Source organism: Uranotaenia lowii, chromosome 3, assembly GCF_029784155.1.
Source record: "Uranotaenia lowii strain MFRU-FL chromosome 3, ASM2978415v1, whole genome shotgun sequence".
In the NCBI taxonomy this organism is placed as follows: domain Eukaryota; kingdom Metazoa; phylum Arthropoda; class Insecta; order Diptera; family Culicidae; genus Uranotaenia; species Uranotaenia lowii.
The window spans coordinates 297,419,467-297,433,564 of record NC_073693.1 but is presented as its reverse complement, the minus strand read 5'-3'; the positions used below and the strand labels follow the sequence as shown (position 1 = coordinate 297,433,564).

The following is a 14,098-nucleotide window of genomic DNA, read 5'->3' as shown; positions in this document are numbered from 1 at the left end:
ATGTGTCGCAAGTAAAAATCTGATTATTTTGATTTTTCGGATTCCGGGACCAGCCAGATTGACCCTGGCCAGGCTCAAATGGCCCCGAACCACTTTCGCTATCAATTCCCATCATGTACAGGTTAAGAGCTTTCTATTGATGTGTCGCAAGTTGAAATCTGATCATTTTTATTTTTCGGATTCTGGAACCGGCCAGATTGGCCGTGGCCAGGAACCACTTTGGCCTCGAACCACTTTTTCTATCAATTCCCATCATAAACAGGTCAAGAGCTTTCTATTGATGTGTCACAAGTTAAAATCTGATCATTTTGATTTTTCGGATTCCGGAACCGGCCAGATTGGCCGTGGCCAGGACCAGATGGCCCCGAACCACTTTTCCTATCAATTCCCATCACGTACAGGTCAAGAGCTTTCTATTCATGTGTCGCATCATGACATTTTTTTAAATTTTTCCATGATAGTCACTGACTCAAAAATTTAAAAATGTCATTCCGATAGTCAGAGGACCAACAGAATCTTCGACTGTCACAAGTCAAAAATGTTATCGACACTCATTCTCCGTGCAGCATTTCAGCTTGCGATTTGAATGCACGTCGAGCAAAGAAAGTTACTCACTTGTCAGAGCTATATGTTGTCTAACAATGTATTCGTTATCTCCGAGTGACAACCGTACCAACATTTTGTTATGGATTGAGAGGAACCAAGTTTGTTCGCTACTTGTACAGATCGCGAAGTGTACAGTTCAGGATAAAACCTTTATCGCATCATATTCATTTCATTTCCATCGCTGACCGCATCTACAGCCTCTGAAGCTCTTAGCTGGACGATTTCTGTAGAGTAACCCGTCGCTAGTAGCACGACATCGTCCGCGAAACCAACCAACTTTACTCCCTCTGGCAGGCTCAATGTCAGCACCTCATCATGTGTGTGTGTGTGTGTGTGTGTGTGTGTGTGTGTGTGTGTGTGTGTGTGTGTGTGTGTGTGTGTGTGTGTGTGTGTGTGTGTGTGTGTGTGTGTGTGTGTGTGTGTGTGTGTGTGTGTGTGTGTGTGTGTGATTTTGGAATTCACTCTTCAGTTGTCAAAATGCCGTCCAAGGAAGAAGAGCAGCGTTTCAAAATTTTGCTCGCGCATCGCGAAAATCCAAGCTACTCGCACGCAAAGCTGGCAAAATCGCTAAAAGTTGCCAAATCAACCGTTACAAATGTAATTTGTTTGGAGAACGTTTGTCGACAACCAGGAAGACTGGATCGGGGGGAAATCGAAAACCGGAAGCCGCTGAGACGACAAAGAGAGTTGCCGGTAGTTTCAAGCGAAACCCTAACCTCTCTCTCCGAGATGCCGCAAATAAGCTGGGTTTATCGTCTACAACCGTGCATCGAGCCGAAAAACGAGCCGGACTATCGACTTACAAGAAGGTACCCGCATAATAAAAAACTTTATTTCAAACAGTCATTATTATACCTCGACGGTTTTAGAAATAGTGATCATCTCTGTACACGTAGCTCTACCATCATACCTTTCCTCAGAACCATTAAGAATTAAAAATCCATGTTTATGGGAATAGTAACGATATCTAAAAAGATAAGTGAACGGTTTGAACGATAAACATGAAAGTGAGCCAACATCGTCAAATTGAACTCGAACCTTTTCACATAGCGTCCATTTAATCTCACTCAGACACACCAAAACGCCACGAAAACCAAGGATGCCAAACGGGATTTCCAGAAATATTCACACATAAATTAATATATCAATTAATTTTTGTGCAATTACAAATGCAGTAATGGTACGTAAAACGGATTTCGATTATAGTCGCGACATAATATCAATGATGTTGTCGATCAGTTAACCATCTTGGTACGGCATAATTTATAATTTTCTACACGTCATACAGAATCATTCCTCAATCAGTTCACACATCTGTTATTGGAGAACTCATTTTTTACAACGTTCTCAACAGCTAAGTAAACATGTACAAATATTATTAAAAAAAAGTTTTCGTAATCTAAAAATCAGTACACCTGGCAGCACTTCTGATTTGTTTATATCTTCCTTGAAGAAGAGAAAAAGAAAGAATATTTTTTTTCTTCGCCTGTAACGCGTCGGAAGGTCGGGATAGGGATTCTGTTGCCCGGATTTCTATTCGGAACCCCTGCACGGTGCACCTGGGTCCGTTGCTGCAGCTACTTTGGCGTCCGCCTCTATTTCAACAAGAGTTGCAGTCGGATGCGCCGCACCAGGACGGGAAAAAGCTCCGGAAATTTAACCTCGAGCGACGAATCCATCGGAAACTAATCGAAGACAGGTAAATAGCTTTATTTTTTCTGCATTCTTTTTTAAAGATAAAACTGTCTCCCAGTTTTATATGATTAAAAATACTAATTGAACATTTTGTTTATTTCTATGACCGCCGAAAGCTCCTCAAGGCAAAGACAGCGAATAAACAACCCTTATCGACTTGTGAGACGACGGCAGTAAAAATGTCCAGGGTTATTCCCGTACCACGGATGTCGAAGAGCACCTGACTGGTGGTATGTTGCTGGTAAGTCATGAAGTTTATCAATAGTTTAATATGTTTGCATGCAATATTTGTGAAACCGATTTTCATCGGACTAGCCTGCAAAATGTAACTATAACTGGATTTTTTGTTTTCTTAATGTTTCAGGTCATGGTCGCTAGCCACTTTGCTTGGAGGAGAAATAAAAAAATGTACGGATAACTACACAGAGTATTAAAATATGAAGAATTATGTTCAGAATCTTTAAAAATTTATTACATAATATTTTTGTTAATAAAAGTGTAAAATCCGAAAATCCTTGAAAATTGTGTTTACATGTGTGGGTGCTCTATTCAAAAACGGCTTCTGAAATCGTATACAAAACGTCGGAATAAAGATAGGTAAAATTATAACAGAACTGTTACTGTAAGAGTTTTTTTCTAATTCGTTTCGAGAATAACTATAACTACAACAGTTTGGTTATCTAAATATGTTTCCCAGGAATGGTTTCTGAACATAATATGAACAGTTTGTAGAAAAGTTCTTCCATACAAGGGTCTTAACAGTTTTTAACAATTACATAACCTAACGACATATTAAAAATACTGTGAATTCGGAATTCACGATTCAACCAATGTATTTCACAGTTCAAATAAGCGTTTGCTAAACGTTTTTTTACGCTTCATCGAATCGTCGTTTGACTATTTGAGAAAATGTTTGGTAACAATCCTCATTTATGCGGGTAGTGACTCCAAATCGCGATTAACAAAATACGACGGCCAAAGCGCGATCCCGGAGGCTGTACACGACGATACTGACGAAGTTTGACTGCGTGGTAATGGACGACGAAACTTACGTCAAAGCCGACTACAAGCAGCTTCCAGGACAGGAGTTTTATACGGCAAAAGGAAGGGGGTAGCAGATATTTTCAAGCACATGAAACTGTCAAAGTTTGCGATGAAATATCTGGTTTGACAAGCCATCTGTACCTGTGGCTTGAAAAGCAGCATTTTCATAGCTTCCGGGACTGTCAATCAAGAAATTTACGTGAAAGAGTGTTTGAATAAACGTCTGCTGCCTTTCCTGAAGAAACACGGTTGTTCCGTACTGTTTTAGCTGGATTTGGCATCTTGCCATTACGGTAAAAAGGCCATGGAGTGGTACGCCGCCAACAACATGCAGGTGGTTCCCAAGGACAAGAACCCTCCCAACACGCCAGAGCTCCGCCCAATTGAGAAATACTGGGCTATTGTCAAGCGGAACCTAAAGAAGACAAAAAAACTGCTAAGGACGAGCAGCAATTCAAGGCAAACTGGCTTTCTGCGGCGAAGAAGGTGGACAAGGTGGCTGTACAAAATCTGATGGCAGGGGTTAAGCGTAAGGCCCGGCAATTCGGATTTGGAAAAGCGGAAGCCTAACTGAATATTTTTCCTGAATTTTATACTAATTAATCTTGAAAAAGAAATTTAAATTGATTTTTTAAATAAACGATTTCACCGATTTACACGCGTTTTCCCTTGACCAAATTTTGACCGTATCACCCTTTAAATAATCGTCATCCTGAATCAGTTAATGAATACGAGTGATTCTAATTTAATTGGACTTATGAAAAAAAATCATGGGTATTTTAGTCATTTTTGTTACTTTTATCACTTTTGTCATTTTTGTCACTTTTGTCAATTTTGTCATTTTTGTAATTTTTTGTCATTTTTTATCATTCTTGTCATATTTGTCAATTTTTGTAATTTTTGTCTTTTTTTGTCAATTTTGTCATTTTTGTCATTTTTGTCATTTTTGTCATTTTTGTCATTTTTGTCATTTTTGTCATTTCTGTCATTTTTGTCATTTTTGTCATTTTTGTCATTTTTGTCATTTTTGTCATTTTTGTCATTTTTGTCATTTTTGTCATTTTTGTCATTTTTGTCTTTTTTGTCATTTTTGTCATTTTTGTCATTTTTGTCATTTTTGTCATTTTTGTCATTTTTGTTATTTTTGTTATTTTTGTTATTTTTGTCATTTTTGTCATTTTTGTCATTTTTGTCATTTTTGTCATTTTTGTCATTTTTGTCATTTTTGTCATTTTTGTCATTTTTGACATTGATATAATTTATGTAATTTATGTTATTTTTGTCATTTTCATCATTTTTGTCACTTTTGTAATTTTTGTTTTTTTTTTGTATTTTTTGTCATTTTGTCATTTTTGTCATTTTTTGACATTTAGTTATTTTTGTCATTTTTGTATTTTTTGTCATTTTTGTCATTTGTTATTTTTGTCATTTTTGTTGTTTTTGTCTTTTTCAGTTTTTCTCTCTACCGTTCTTTTGTTTTTCGTCGTTGTTTCTATATTTCCTTTTTTTATAATTTCTGTCATTTCTGTGACTATAGGGTGATCAAAGTAGGTAACGATTTGGAAGAGACGTGCGTGACAATTGCTCCGAAAATTTTACGTTTTTTTGTTAAAGTGGAAAAAACTGAACGTGTTTTCAAGCTTCACAATATCTCTCGAAGGTTCTCGAAGTTCTCAGGAAGTTGGTACTGAAAGCAAGACAAAAAGTCCAGATGAACAACCATTTTTAAATTTTCAAAAGGATGATTATATTTTCTATCCCTGCTGAATATATCCGGTAAAATCCATCCATTTTTATTTTCAAAGACTGGGTATTGGGTATGAAGTACGTGTGGAAAAGAAGTGGAGTTGTGAGATTTTAACATTTTGCCCACGGAGATTGGAAAAGATTGAAAGTAAATAAAACGTGGACAACTGAAATGGAATAAGAAATTAGGAAAAATTTCTAAGCATTTCTTTTTGTTCAATAAAAAAAACCACTATTCTGTTATTAATTCATCATCACAAATCCAATTCTTTTCGGACAGTAATGCAGCCATTTTTGCATTTTCGCAACAACCTAATATATCATATTTATTTATTATCAAAATATATTTACAAAAAACTCATATGAAGCATTTGGCAGGGAACTCCACGTTTCAATCCTCCCCGGTTCCTGTTTTTACGTGGTATTGATCACATGGTTGGCCTGGACGTAGTAATATCTGCAATGCATTGTAATGTGCAACTGGTAAAATGTTGAAAAGAAAATTAAGGACACAAGACTTTCATTTTCCAAGAGGCTTACAAGTTTTGGCCATGTTGGTGTTAGAAGAAAAAGTCATTTTTGTGACTAATTGTTTGGGTAATTTTAGTTTTTTATCATATCATTTGTAATTTCAACAGTTTATTTTTTATAAATCTTAATTTTTTATCTTTTATATGAACTTGCTTTATATACATACTAATCTTTTTATGTAGTTTTTATTCGTAACTCCAGAATTTCAAATTGATCTCCATATGTCCAGATTTTTTTGTGGGTTAAGTAAGTTCTAATGAATCATACCTATCTAAAATTTATCTCCAAGTCGTTAGAAATCGCCTCTTCTCCAGAACAGCTAACACATTCCTTTGTTATCGATGCAAATTTTTGTTCCATAAAATCTCGTTGCCATCGTAAAGTGTCCGAAACTATTTGCGCATCGTTAAATTGTAACAAGCTACGCCTATACCTAGTATAAATAACTGAGATGTTCGGAAACCTTCCCTGAAAAGTACTAGACAGTTCATCATTCAATGGGTATCATCACGTGGACGCTGTTGGCGGTTGCGCTTGGCCATGTGGCCACCGGAAGTGGTGCCGCCGAAGATGGGACCGGAACTGCCCTTACGGATTCCGGTAGACCGAAGTGCTCCTTTGAGGAACTTTGGGATGCGGTCGAGGAATTTCTGGAACAAATCAAAGATATGTTCGGTTCCGGGGAAATTTCGGTTGATCTTGGTGATTTGATGGAAGATTTGAACGATTATCTGGAGCAACTCACGGGAAAATCTAACAAGATGGAGGCCGCCGTGAACAGAAATATCGTTCGCCGAAAAAGGCAAGACAGTAATGGGACAAGTGGGAGCAAGTGGTGGGATTCGTTGAAGGCGTTTGTCGTGATCACAATCGAAAAGATTCAGGAAATTTTTTCCAAATTGTTTGCCACAAGAAAGCGACGAGCTCTGGATCAATTTGTAAGGATGAATAAGCTTAACTGATTTTTAAAGAAATTCTAATCCGAATTTTTTTTCAGGCCTATGGTATCCAGCTGGAGCAACAGATGGAGCAAGTTGTGATCCCAAGGCTGCAGATGCTTAAATTGACCGCACCGGAGGGAAAATCGGCCGAGATGATTGTTCAACAGCTGAGAAAAGCGCTCGGTGACTTCCGGATGAACTTCCGGGCAGTTTTGAGCAAGTTTCAGGAAAAAAGGTGTAAAATTTTCTGAAGATGCTGAATTTTTTCTGAGACATTCTACTGGAAATCGTGTTCTCTAACATTTAGCATTAAGAGAAGAAAAAATTGAAATCTTCAATATTGTGGGAACATTAAAAGATAATTTTATTTAAAGCTTGAAGTTATTTCGATTTTTTTTAAGAAAACGTTTAGTTTTTAAAAATCCTTGTTTTAGGTAGTTATTACAAGTCTAAAGTGTAAAATTATTCTATCTTACAAATTTCAATTCATAAATCAAGCTAACTGAGAACTGATATATAAATCATAATTATAAGTTCATCTGTGTTCTTAAGTTTTTAACTCTAAAAATTGCATTTCCCTGTCAACTTTTAGCTCAGAAATGCTCAAAAATGATTTTAATCTAAAATACAGTATAGGCATTCTTAGCTGTAACTTTTTTTTTGAATTTATTTTATTGATTATTTTACGATCAAATCGTCATTCTGCAATTTCAAGGAAATAACAGTTATTTGATTAATTTGTCTTACAATTATTTCAGGATGGAACGTATAAAAAAAAAGATTTAGAAGACTGTATAATTAAAGGCGCCCTAAATTTGCGTACACTTAAAGGCGATTTTAAATTTGACGCTTCGAATCTTTACAATTTTTGGCTGAATGTTCAGAAACAATGAAATCGTTATTTTGAGACATACAAACGAAAAATTCAAATTGTACTGTGCTTTATAAAATTGTTATGAATTCTGAATCCTGAATTCTTCTGTATTTCATATTATCATCTATCAACCCCTTAAATCTGGATTTTGTATTGTGAGCTCTAAATTCTTCATTCTAAATTCTGAATTCTGGCTTCTGACTTCTCAGTCTGAATTATCTAGGAATTCTCAAATCTAGGCCCTTAATTCTGGTTTGGAATTCTGAATCCTCTATTTTGGATTCTGAATTCTGACTTTTGAGGCTTAATTTCTGAATTCCAAATTCTCAATTCATAATCTTCATTTCTAGATAATGATTTTGTGCTCGGATTCTGAACTCTGAATTTGATTTCTGCATTTCAAATGCTAAATATTAATGCCTGAATTCAGAATTCTTAATGCTAAATTTCAATTTCTGAAGTCTGAATCAGGAATTTAGAATGCTAACTTCAGAATTCAGGTATAGAATTCAAAAATTTAGTATTCAGAAATTTAGTATTCAGAAATCAGAAAAAAATTACTATTCAAAATTCTTAATTAAAATCTAAAATTGAAAATACTGAATTTTGTATTCTTAATTCTTGTATTTCAATAATACGGAATTCAAATTTTGAATTTGAAATTTTGAATTTTTGAATTCCGTATACAAAGTTCTGAATTTCTAATCAAATTTTAATTCAAATTAATCAAATTAAAATTCGAAATACAAATTTTAAAATTCTAAATTCTAAAAGTTCTAATTTCTAAATTATAAATGCCAAATTTTAAATTCTAAATTCTAAATTCTAAATTCTAAATTTTAAAAAATTCTAAAAAATTCTAAAATTCTATAATTTCAAAATTCAAATGTCAAAATTTAAAATCCTTAATTCAAAATTCAAAATTCAAAATTCAAAATTCAAAACTCAAAATTCAAAATTCTTATTTTTAAATTCTAAATTCTTAATTCAAAGTTCTAAAATCTAAATTCTAAATTCTACATTCTAAATTCTAAATTCTAAATTCTAAATTCTAAATTCTAAATTCTAAATTCTAAATTCTAAATTCTAAATTCTAAATTCTAAATTCTAAATTCTAAATTCTAAATTCGTAATTCTAAACTCTAAATTCTAAATTCTAAATTCTAAATTCTAAATTCTAAATTCTAAATTCTAAATTCTAAATTCTAAATTCTAAATTCTAAATTCTAAATTCTAAATTCTAAATTCTAAATTCTAAATTCTAAATTCTAAATTCTAAATTCTAAATTCTAAATTCTAAATTCTAAATTCTAAATTCTAAATTCTAAATTCTAAATTCTAAATTCTAAATTCTAAATTCTAAATTCTAAATTCTAAATTCTAAATTCTAAATTCTAAATTCTAAATTCTAAATTCTAAATTCTAAATTCTAAATTCTAAATTCTAAATTCTAAATTCTAAATTCTAAATTCGTAATTCTAAACTTTAAATTCTAAATTCTAAATTCTAAATTCTAAATTCTAAATTCTAAATTCTAAATTCTAAATTCTAAATTCTAAATTCTAAATTCTAAATTCTAAATTCTAAATTCTAAATTCTAAATTCTAAATTCTAAATTCTAAATTCTAAATTCTAAATTCTTAATTCTAAATTCTAAATTCTAGATTCTAAATTCTTAATTCTAAATTCTAAAATCTAAAATCTTAATTCTAAATTCTAAATTCTAAATTCTAAATTCTAAATTCTAAATTCTAAATTCTAAATTCTAAATTCTAAATTCTAAATTCTAAATTCTAAATTCTAAATTCTAAATTCTAAATTCTAAATTCTTAATTCTAAATTCTAAATTCTAAATTCTAAATTCTAAATTCTAAATTCTAAATTCTAAATTCTAAATTCTAAATTCTAAATTCTAAATTCTAAATTCTAAATTCTAAATTCTAAATTCTAAATTCTAAATTCTAAATTCTAAATTCTAAATTCTAAATTCTAAATTCTAAATTCTAAATTCTAAATTCTTAATTCTAAATTCTAAATTCTAAATTCTAAATTCTAAATTCAAAGTTCTAAATTCTATATTCTAAATTCCAAATTCAAAACTCTAAATTCTTAATTCTATCAATTCAAAATTCAGAAAATTAAAATTTTAAATTCTTAATTCAAAATTCTAAATCCTATAAATTCAAGATTCAAAATTAATAGATTAAAAATTAAAAATTCAGAATTCAAAATTCAAAATTCAAAATGCATAGTTCATAATTCATAATTCATAATTCATAATTCAAACTTAACAATTCAAAATTCAAAATTCTAAATTCTAATTTCAGATTCAGATTTCAGATTACGATTTCAAATTCAAATTTCAGATTTCAGATTCAGATCTCAGATTCAGATTTCAGATTTAGATTTCAGATTCAGATTTTAGATTCAGATTTCAGATTCACATTGCAGATTCAGATTTCAGATTCAGATTTCAGATTCAGATTTCAGATTCAGATTTCAGATTCAGATTTCAGATTCAGATTTCAGATTCAGATTTCAGATTCAGATTTCAGATTCAGATTTCAGATTCAGATTTCAGATTCAGATTTCAGATTCAGATTTCAGATTCAGATTTCAGATTCAGATTTCAGATTCAGATTTCAGATTTCAGATTCAGATTTCAGATTCAGATTTCAGATTCAGATTTCAGATTCAGATTTCAGATTCAGATTTCAGATCCAGATTTCAGATTCAGATTTCAGATTCAGATTTCAGATTTCAGATTCAGATTTCAGATTCAGATTTCAGATTCAGATTTCAGATTCAGATTTCAGATTTCAGATTCAGATTTCAGATTCAGATTTCAGATTCAGATTTCAGATTCAGATTTCAGATTGAGATTTCAGATTCAGATTTCAGATTCAGATTTCAGATTCAGATTTCAGATTCAGATTTCAGATTCAGATTTCAGATTCAGATTTCAGATTCAGATTTCAGATTCAGATTTCAGATTCAGATTTCAGATTCAGATTTCAGATTCAGATTTCAGATTCAGATTTCAGATTCAGATTTCAGATTCAGATTTCAGATTCAGATTTCAGATTCAGATTTCAGATTCAGATTTCAGATTCAGATTTCAGATTCAGATTTCAGATTCAGATTTCAGATTCAGATTTCAGATTCAGATTTCAGATTCAGATTTCAGATTCAGATTTCAGATTCAGATTTCAGATTCAGATTTCAGATTCAGATTTCAGATTCAGATTCAGATTTCAGATTCAGATTTCAGATTCAGATTTCAGATTCAGATTTCAGATTCAGATTTCAGATTTCAGATTCAGATTTCAGATTCAGATTCAGATTTCAGATTCAGATTTCAGATTCAGATTTCAGATTCAGATTTCAGATTCAGATTTCAGATTCAGATTTCAGATTCAGATTTCAGATTCAGATTTCAGATTCAGATTTCAGATTCAGATTTCAGATTCAGATTTCAGATTCAGATTTCAGATTCAGATTTCAGATTCAGATTTCAGATTCAGATTTCAGATTCAGATTTCAGATTCAGATTTCAGATTCAGATTTCAGATTCAGATTTCAGATTCAGATTTCAGATTCAGATTTCAGATTCAGATTTCAGATTCAGATTTCAGATTCAGATTTCAGATTCAGATTTCAGATTCAGATTTCAGATTCAGATTTCAGATTCAGATTTCAGATTTCAGATTTCAGATTCAGATTTCAGATTCAGATTTCAGATTTCAGATTCAGATTTCAGATTCAGATTTCAGATTCAGATTTCAGATTCAGATTTCAGATTCAGATTTCAGATTCAGATTTCAGATTCAGATTTCAGATTCAGATTTCAGATTCAGATTTCAGATTCAGATTTCAGATTCAGATTTCAGATTCAGATTTCAGATTCAGATTTCAGATTCAGATTTCAGATTCAGATTTCAGATTCAGATTTCAGATTCAGATTTCAGATTTCAGATTCAGATTTCAGATTCAGATTTCAGATTCAGATTTCAGATTCAGATTTCAGATTCGGATTTCAGATTCAGATTTCAAATTCAGATTGCAGATTCAGATTTCAGATTCAGTTTTAAGATTCAGTTTTCAGATTCAGATTTAAGATTCAGATTTCAGATTCGAATTTCAGATTCATATTTATTTCTTAGATTTAAATTGCAAAATTTCCATTCCGAATCACACTCTTATGCAAAAAAAAACCTTGGACATGATTTACGAACTACCTTGTAGATGGGATCGCTACAAATGTTGCAACGAAAACCCCTGAATTTCTGCATCATCGTTGGAGTTAGTTCCAACATTTCCCATTGGAAAATGTCAAGATGTCGCTACCTTCTATTAAACTTTATTTGACAGTTCCGTTTCCCATCGAAATTCTCACACGCACACCAGTTTAAAAAAATACGCGAAGAACGCAGCGAAGAAACACTCGAGAAGAACAGGAAAAAAAGCATTTTCCATTATCGCAGAAGAAGAAGCAAGAAGAACCCAATCATCAGAACAGCCATCATCGCACAGCATAGATCTTGTGGATTGGTGGATTGATTCGAGATTCGGGTGCGCGACGGCAAAGTCCTCAGATAAATCCGTTTCCGTTTCCGTGAGTTCGAAATTCAGTCGCGCGAGTTCGTGTTCGAGTGACGAGTGGAAAATGTCCGCGGTCCGCTTCCGGAGTGTTTTTCGTTTCGAGTGAAATTTTAGGTCCGTCGTGTCGTGTGTTTCGTCGTTCGGTGTGTGTCCATATTACTTTTTTTCTCGCTGCTCCTTGGTTAGTAGTGTTCCTCCGGAGTCAGTCATTCGGATGGTAGGAAAATTTCTCGTCTTTTTGGTGGATCTTTCACCAGAGCGATACTCATGGATTAGAGGGTTTTTCCTGTCTATTTTTTCGGTGTCGTTCCTTGGAGTGCCATTAGTATAGTTCCAAATTGTGGATGGCTTTTTTTTCGATGCCCTCAAGATTCATTTCCGGTTTCGCGTTCCGGATGTCGCCAACTTGGCCTACTAGGTGTGAAAGTGAACGATGACCGATTCCAGTCACAGGCAGGATTGCTGAAAGGCGAAAATTTTTCATTCATTCAGCAATCGAAGAGGGCCTCTACTAGCTAGTTAAGAAAGGAAAAAGAAGAAACACCCATTGCTTTGGTGCTTGGAAGGGTGCATGAAGAATAAGCAGCATATTATAAATGGAAAAAGTGTTTCCTTTGCCTGTGTGTGAGTAAGTGTTGGAATAAATTGCATACTTGGCGTTTGAAGCCTTTTTTACTGCTAAAGGATTCCCTGGAATAAAATTCCTGGAACCTGAGAAGACCGGAAGTTGAATGTTATAAGAAAAAAACCACAACCAATCAACGGAGTTCCGAAATCAGGCCCCAAACAGTGAGCCAAATTCTGATTAGACAGTCATTAACCGCACGCACACCAATAAAAAGAGAGCATAAAATCAAGCAGAACCATGCATGGACGGTGAAAAATAATCCCAATGAGAAAGATATCCATGATTCGAATTTGATTGATTTTTTGTGCGGTGTTATTTCTTCACATACTGCTGGATGACACCGACGGGACCCGCGAAATCTTCCGATCCACAACCGTCGGATCAGTTCAGTGGAAAAGTCCTTCCCAATCGAAGGCTGTAAGAAGAAACAGTGGAAGTGGTGCAAGCTGAATAACCCTCGTCGGTCATTCTCATCCTCAAGAAACCGTCTCCAGCAGCAGCAGCAGGAACAAGAAGTGACTGGAGAAATTGGCATGCGGGTAAGTCGTCGTCGTCTTTCTTGGCTGTCGCCGGCTGGTGTTGTGAGTCATCGCGAAATCCATTGCTACTAAATACCTTCCTTGGCTCTACTTTTGCTCGCCACTGGTAAAAGAGATGTCTATCTGCTGCACCTACTTATATCTATAACATGATACATGCTTTAGCTAGTAGCCCCCAAAGGCACCGAGTGGTGGACTGCACCACACGTTTGCCTGTTTCGGATCTTTAGCTAGGGCTGGAAGGGTTTAAGAGGAAGGCTGGAAAGATGGTCTGTGGTGATAACTTTGGGACCACGATGCACCACTATCTCTGTGCAGTTTCGAATCTGTTCCCTGAGCTCCCCAGATATTTGAACAATTACTAAAAGGGGCCCCCCTCTTCTAGCTCTTTCAGAATAACTTTTAACCCGGGATTGGACATAAGCGATTTTGGCACGTGTTCATGCCGAATCGATCGATTCGAACTACTAAAAAGGATAGGGATAAAGCAAAAAGGGGAAATAATAGATTCTATTTTGTCCCCCGATTGGAAACGACAAATTTGTCTAGATGTTATTTAATTTATCTTTCAGGTGTTGGTTAAAAATAAACGAAATAAGTATACTTTATTTCTCATTAATACTCGAAAGTTTATTAATTTTTGGGTTCATGATTTTTTAAGATCGATCACGTTTGCTGAAACTTGCTCGGAAGATTTACAAATTGAAATCAAGGGTTGATTTAAAATTGTTAAATAACTCGACTAACTTAACAGTATAAACACAATTTAGGAGAAAAGCCTATTTTTATTTTACTTGTATGTTCTCCATAGACTTCGTTTCTGTGATCAAATACAACATTAGATTCTAGTCAATCGTATGCCAGTGATCAAATTTTCAATCGAACACTGCTC

The 14,098-nt window shown here is 33.7% G+C and overlaps 2 protein-coding genes and 1 long non-coding RNA gene across 4 annotated transcripts in view; all 3 read left to right on the top strand.

Moving 5' to 3' along the window:
- Positions 1 to 2,103: 2,103 nt before the first annotated feature.
- LOC129751032 (uncharacterized) lies at positions 2,104 to 2,808 on the top strand. Its single transcript, XR_008738570.1, has 3 exons — positions 2,104 to 2,305; positions 2,418 to 2,542; positions 2,666 to 2,808. It is a non-coding gene; the product is annotated as an uncharacterized LOC129751032 (long non-coding RNA).
- Positions 2,809 to 6,084: 3,276 nt separating this feature from the next.
- Positions 6,085 to 6,943, top strand: LOC129750635 (uncharacterized). Its single transcript, XM_055745634.1, has 2 exons — positions 6,085 to 6,560; positions 6,620 to 6,943. Exons 1-2 carry the CDS (start codon positions 6,120 to 6,122, stop codon positions 6,812 to 6,814), a joined length of 636 nt encoding a protein of 211 aa, XP_055601609.1. The 5' UTR covers positions 6,085 to 6,119; the 3' UTR covers positions 6,815 to 6,943.
- Positions 6,944 to 11,929: 4,986 nt separating this feature from the next.
- Positions 11,930 to 14,098, top strand: part of LOC129751132 (serine/threonine-protein kinase Pak) — a 184,953-nt gene continuing 182,784 nt past the window's right edge. The window contains exons 1-2 of one of the 2 annotated variants that reach the window (XM_055746440.1): positions 11,930 to 12,256; positions 12,532 to 13,206. The gene's annotated coding sequence lies outside the window, so the exon portion shown is untranslated. Of the gene's footprint in view, positions 13,207 to 14,098 lie in introns of both variants that reach the window. The other variant, XM_055746441.1, reaches the window with a different exon arrangement.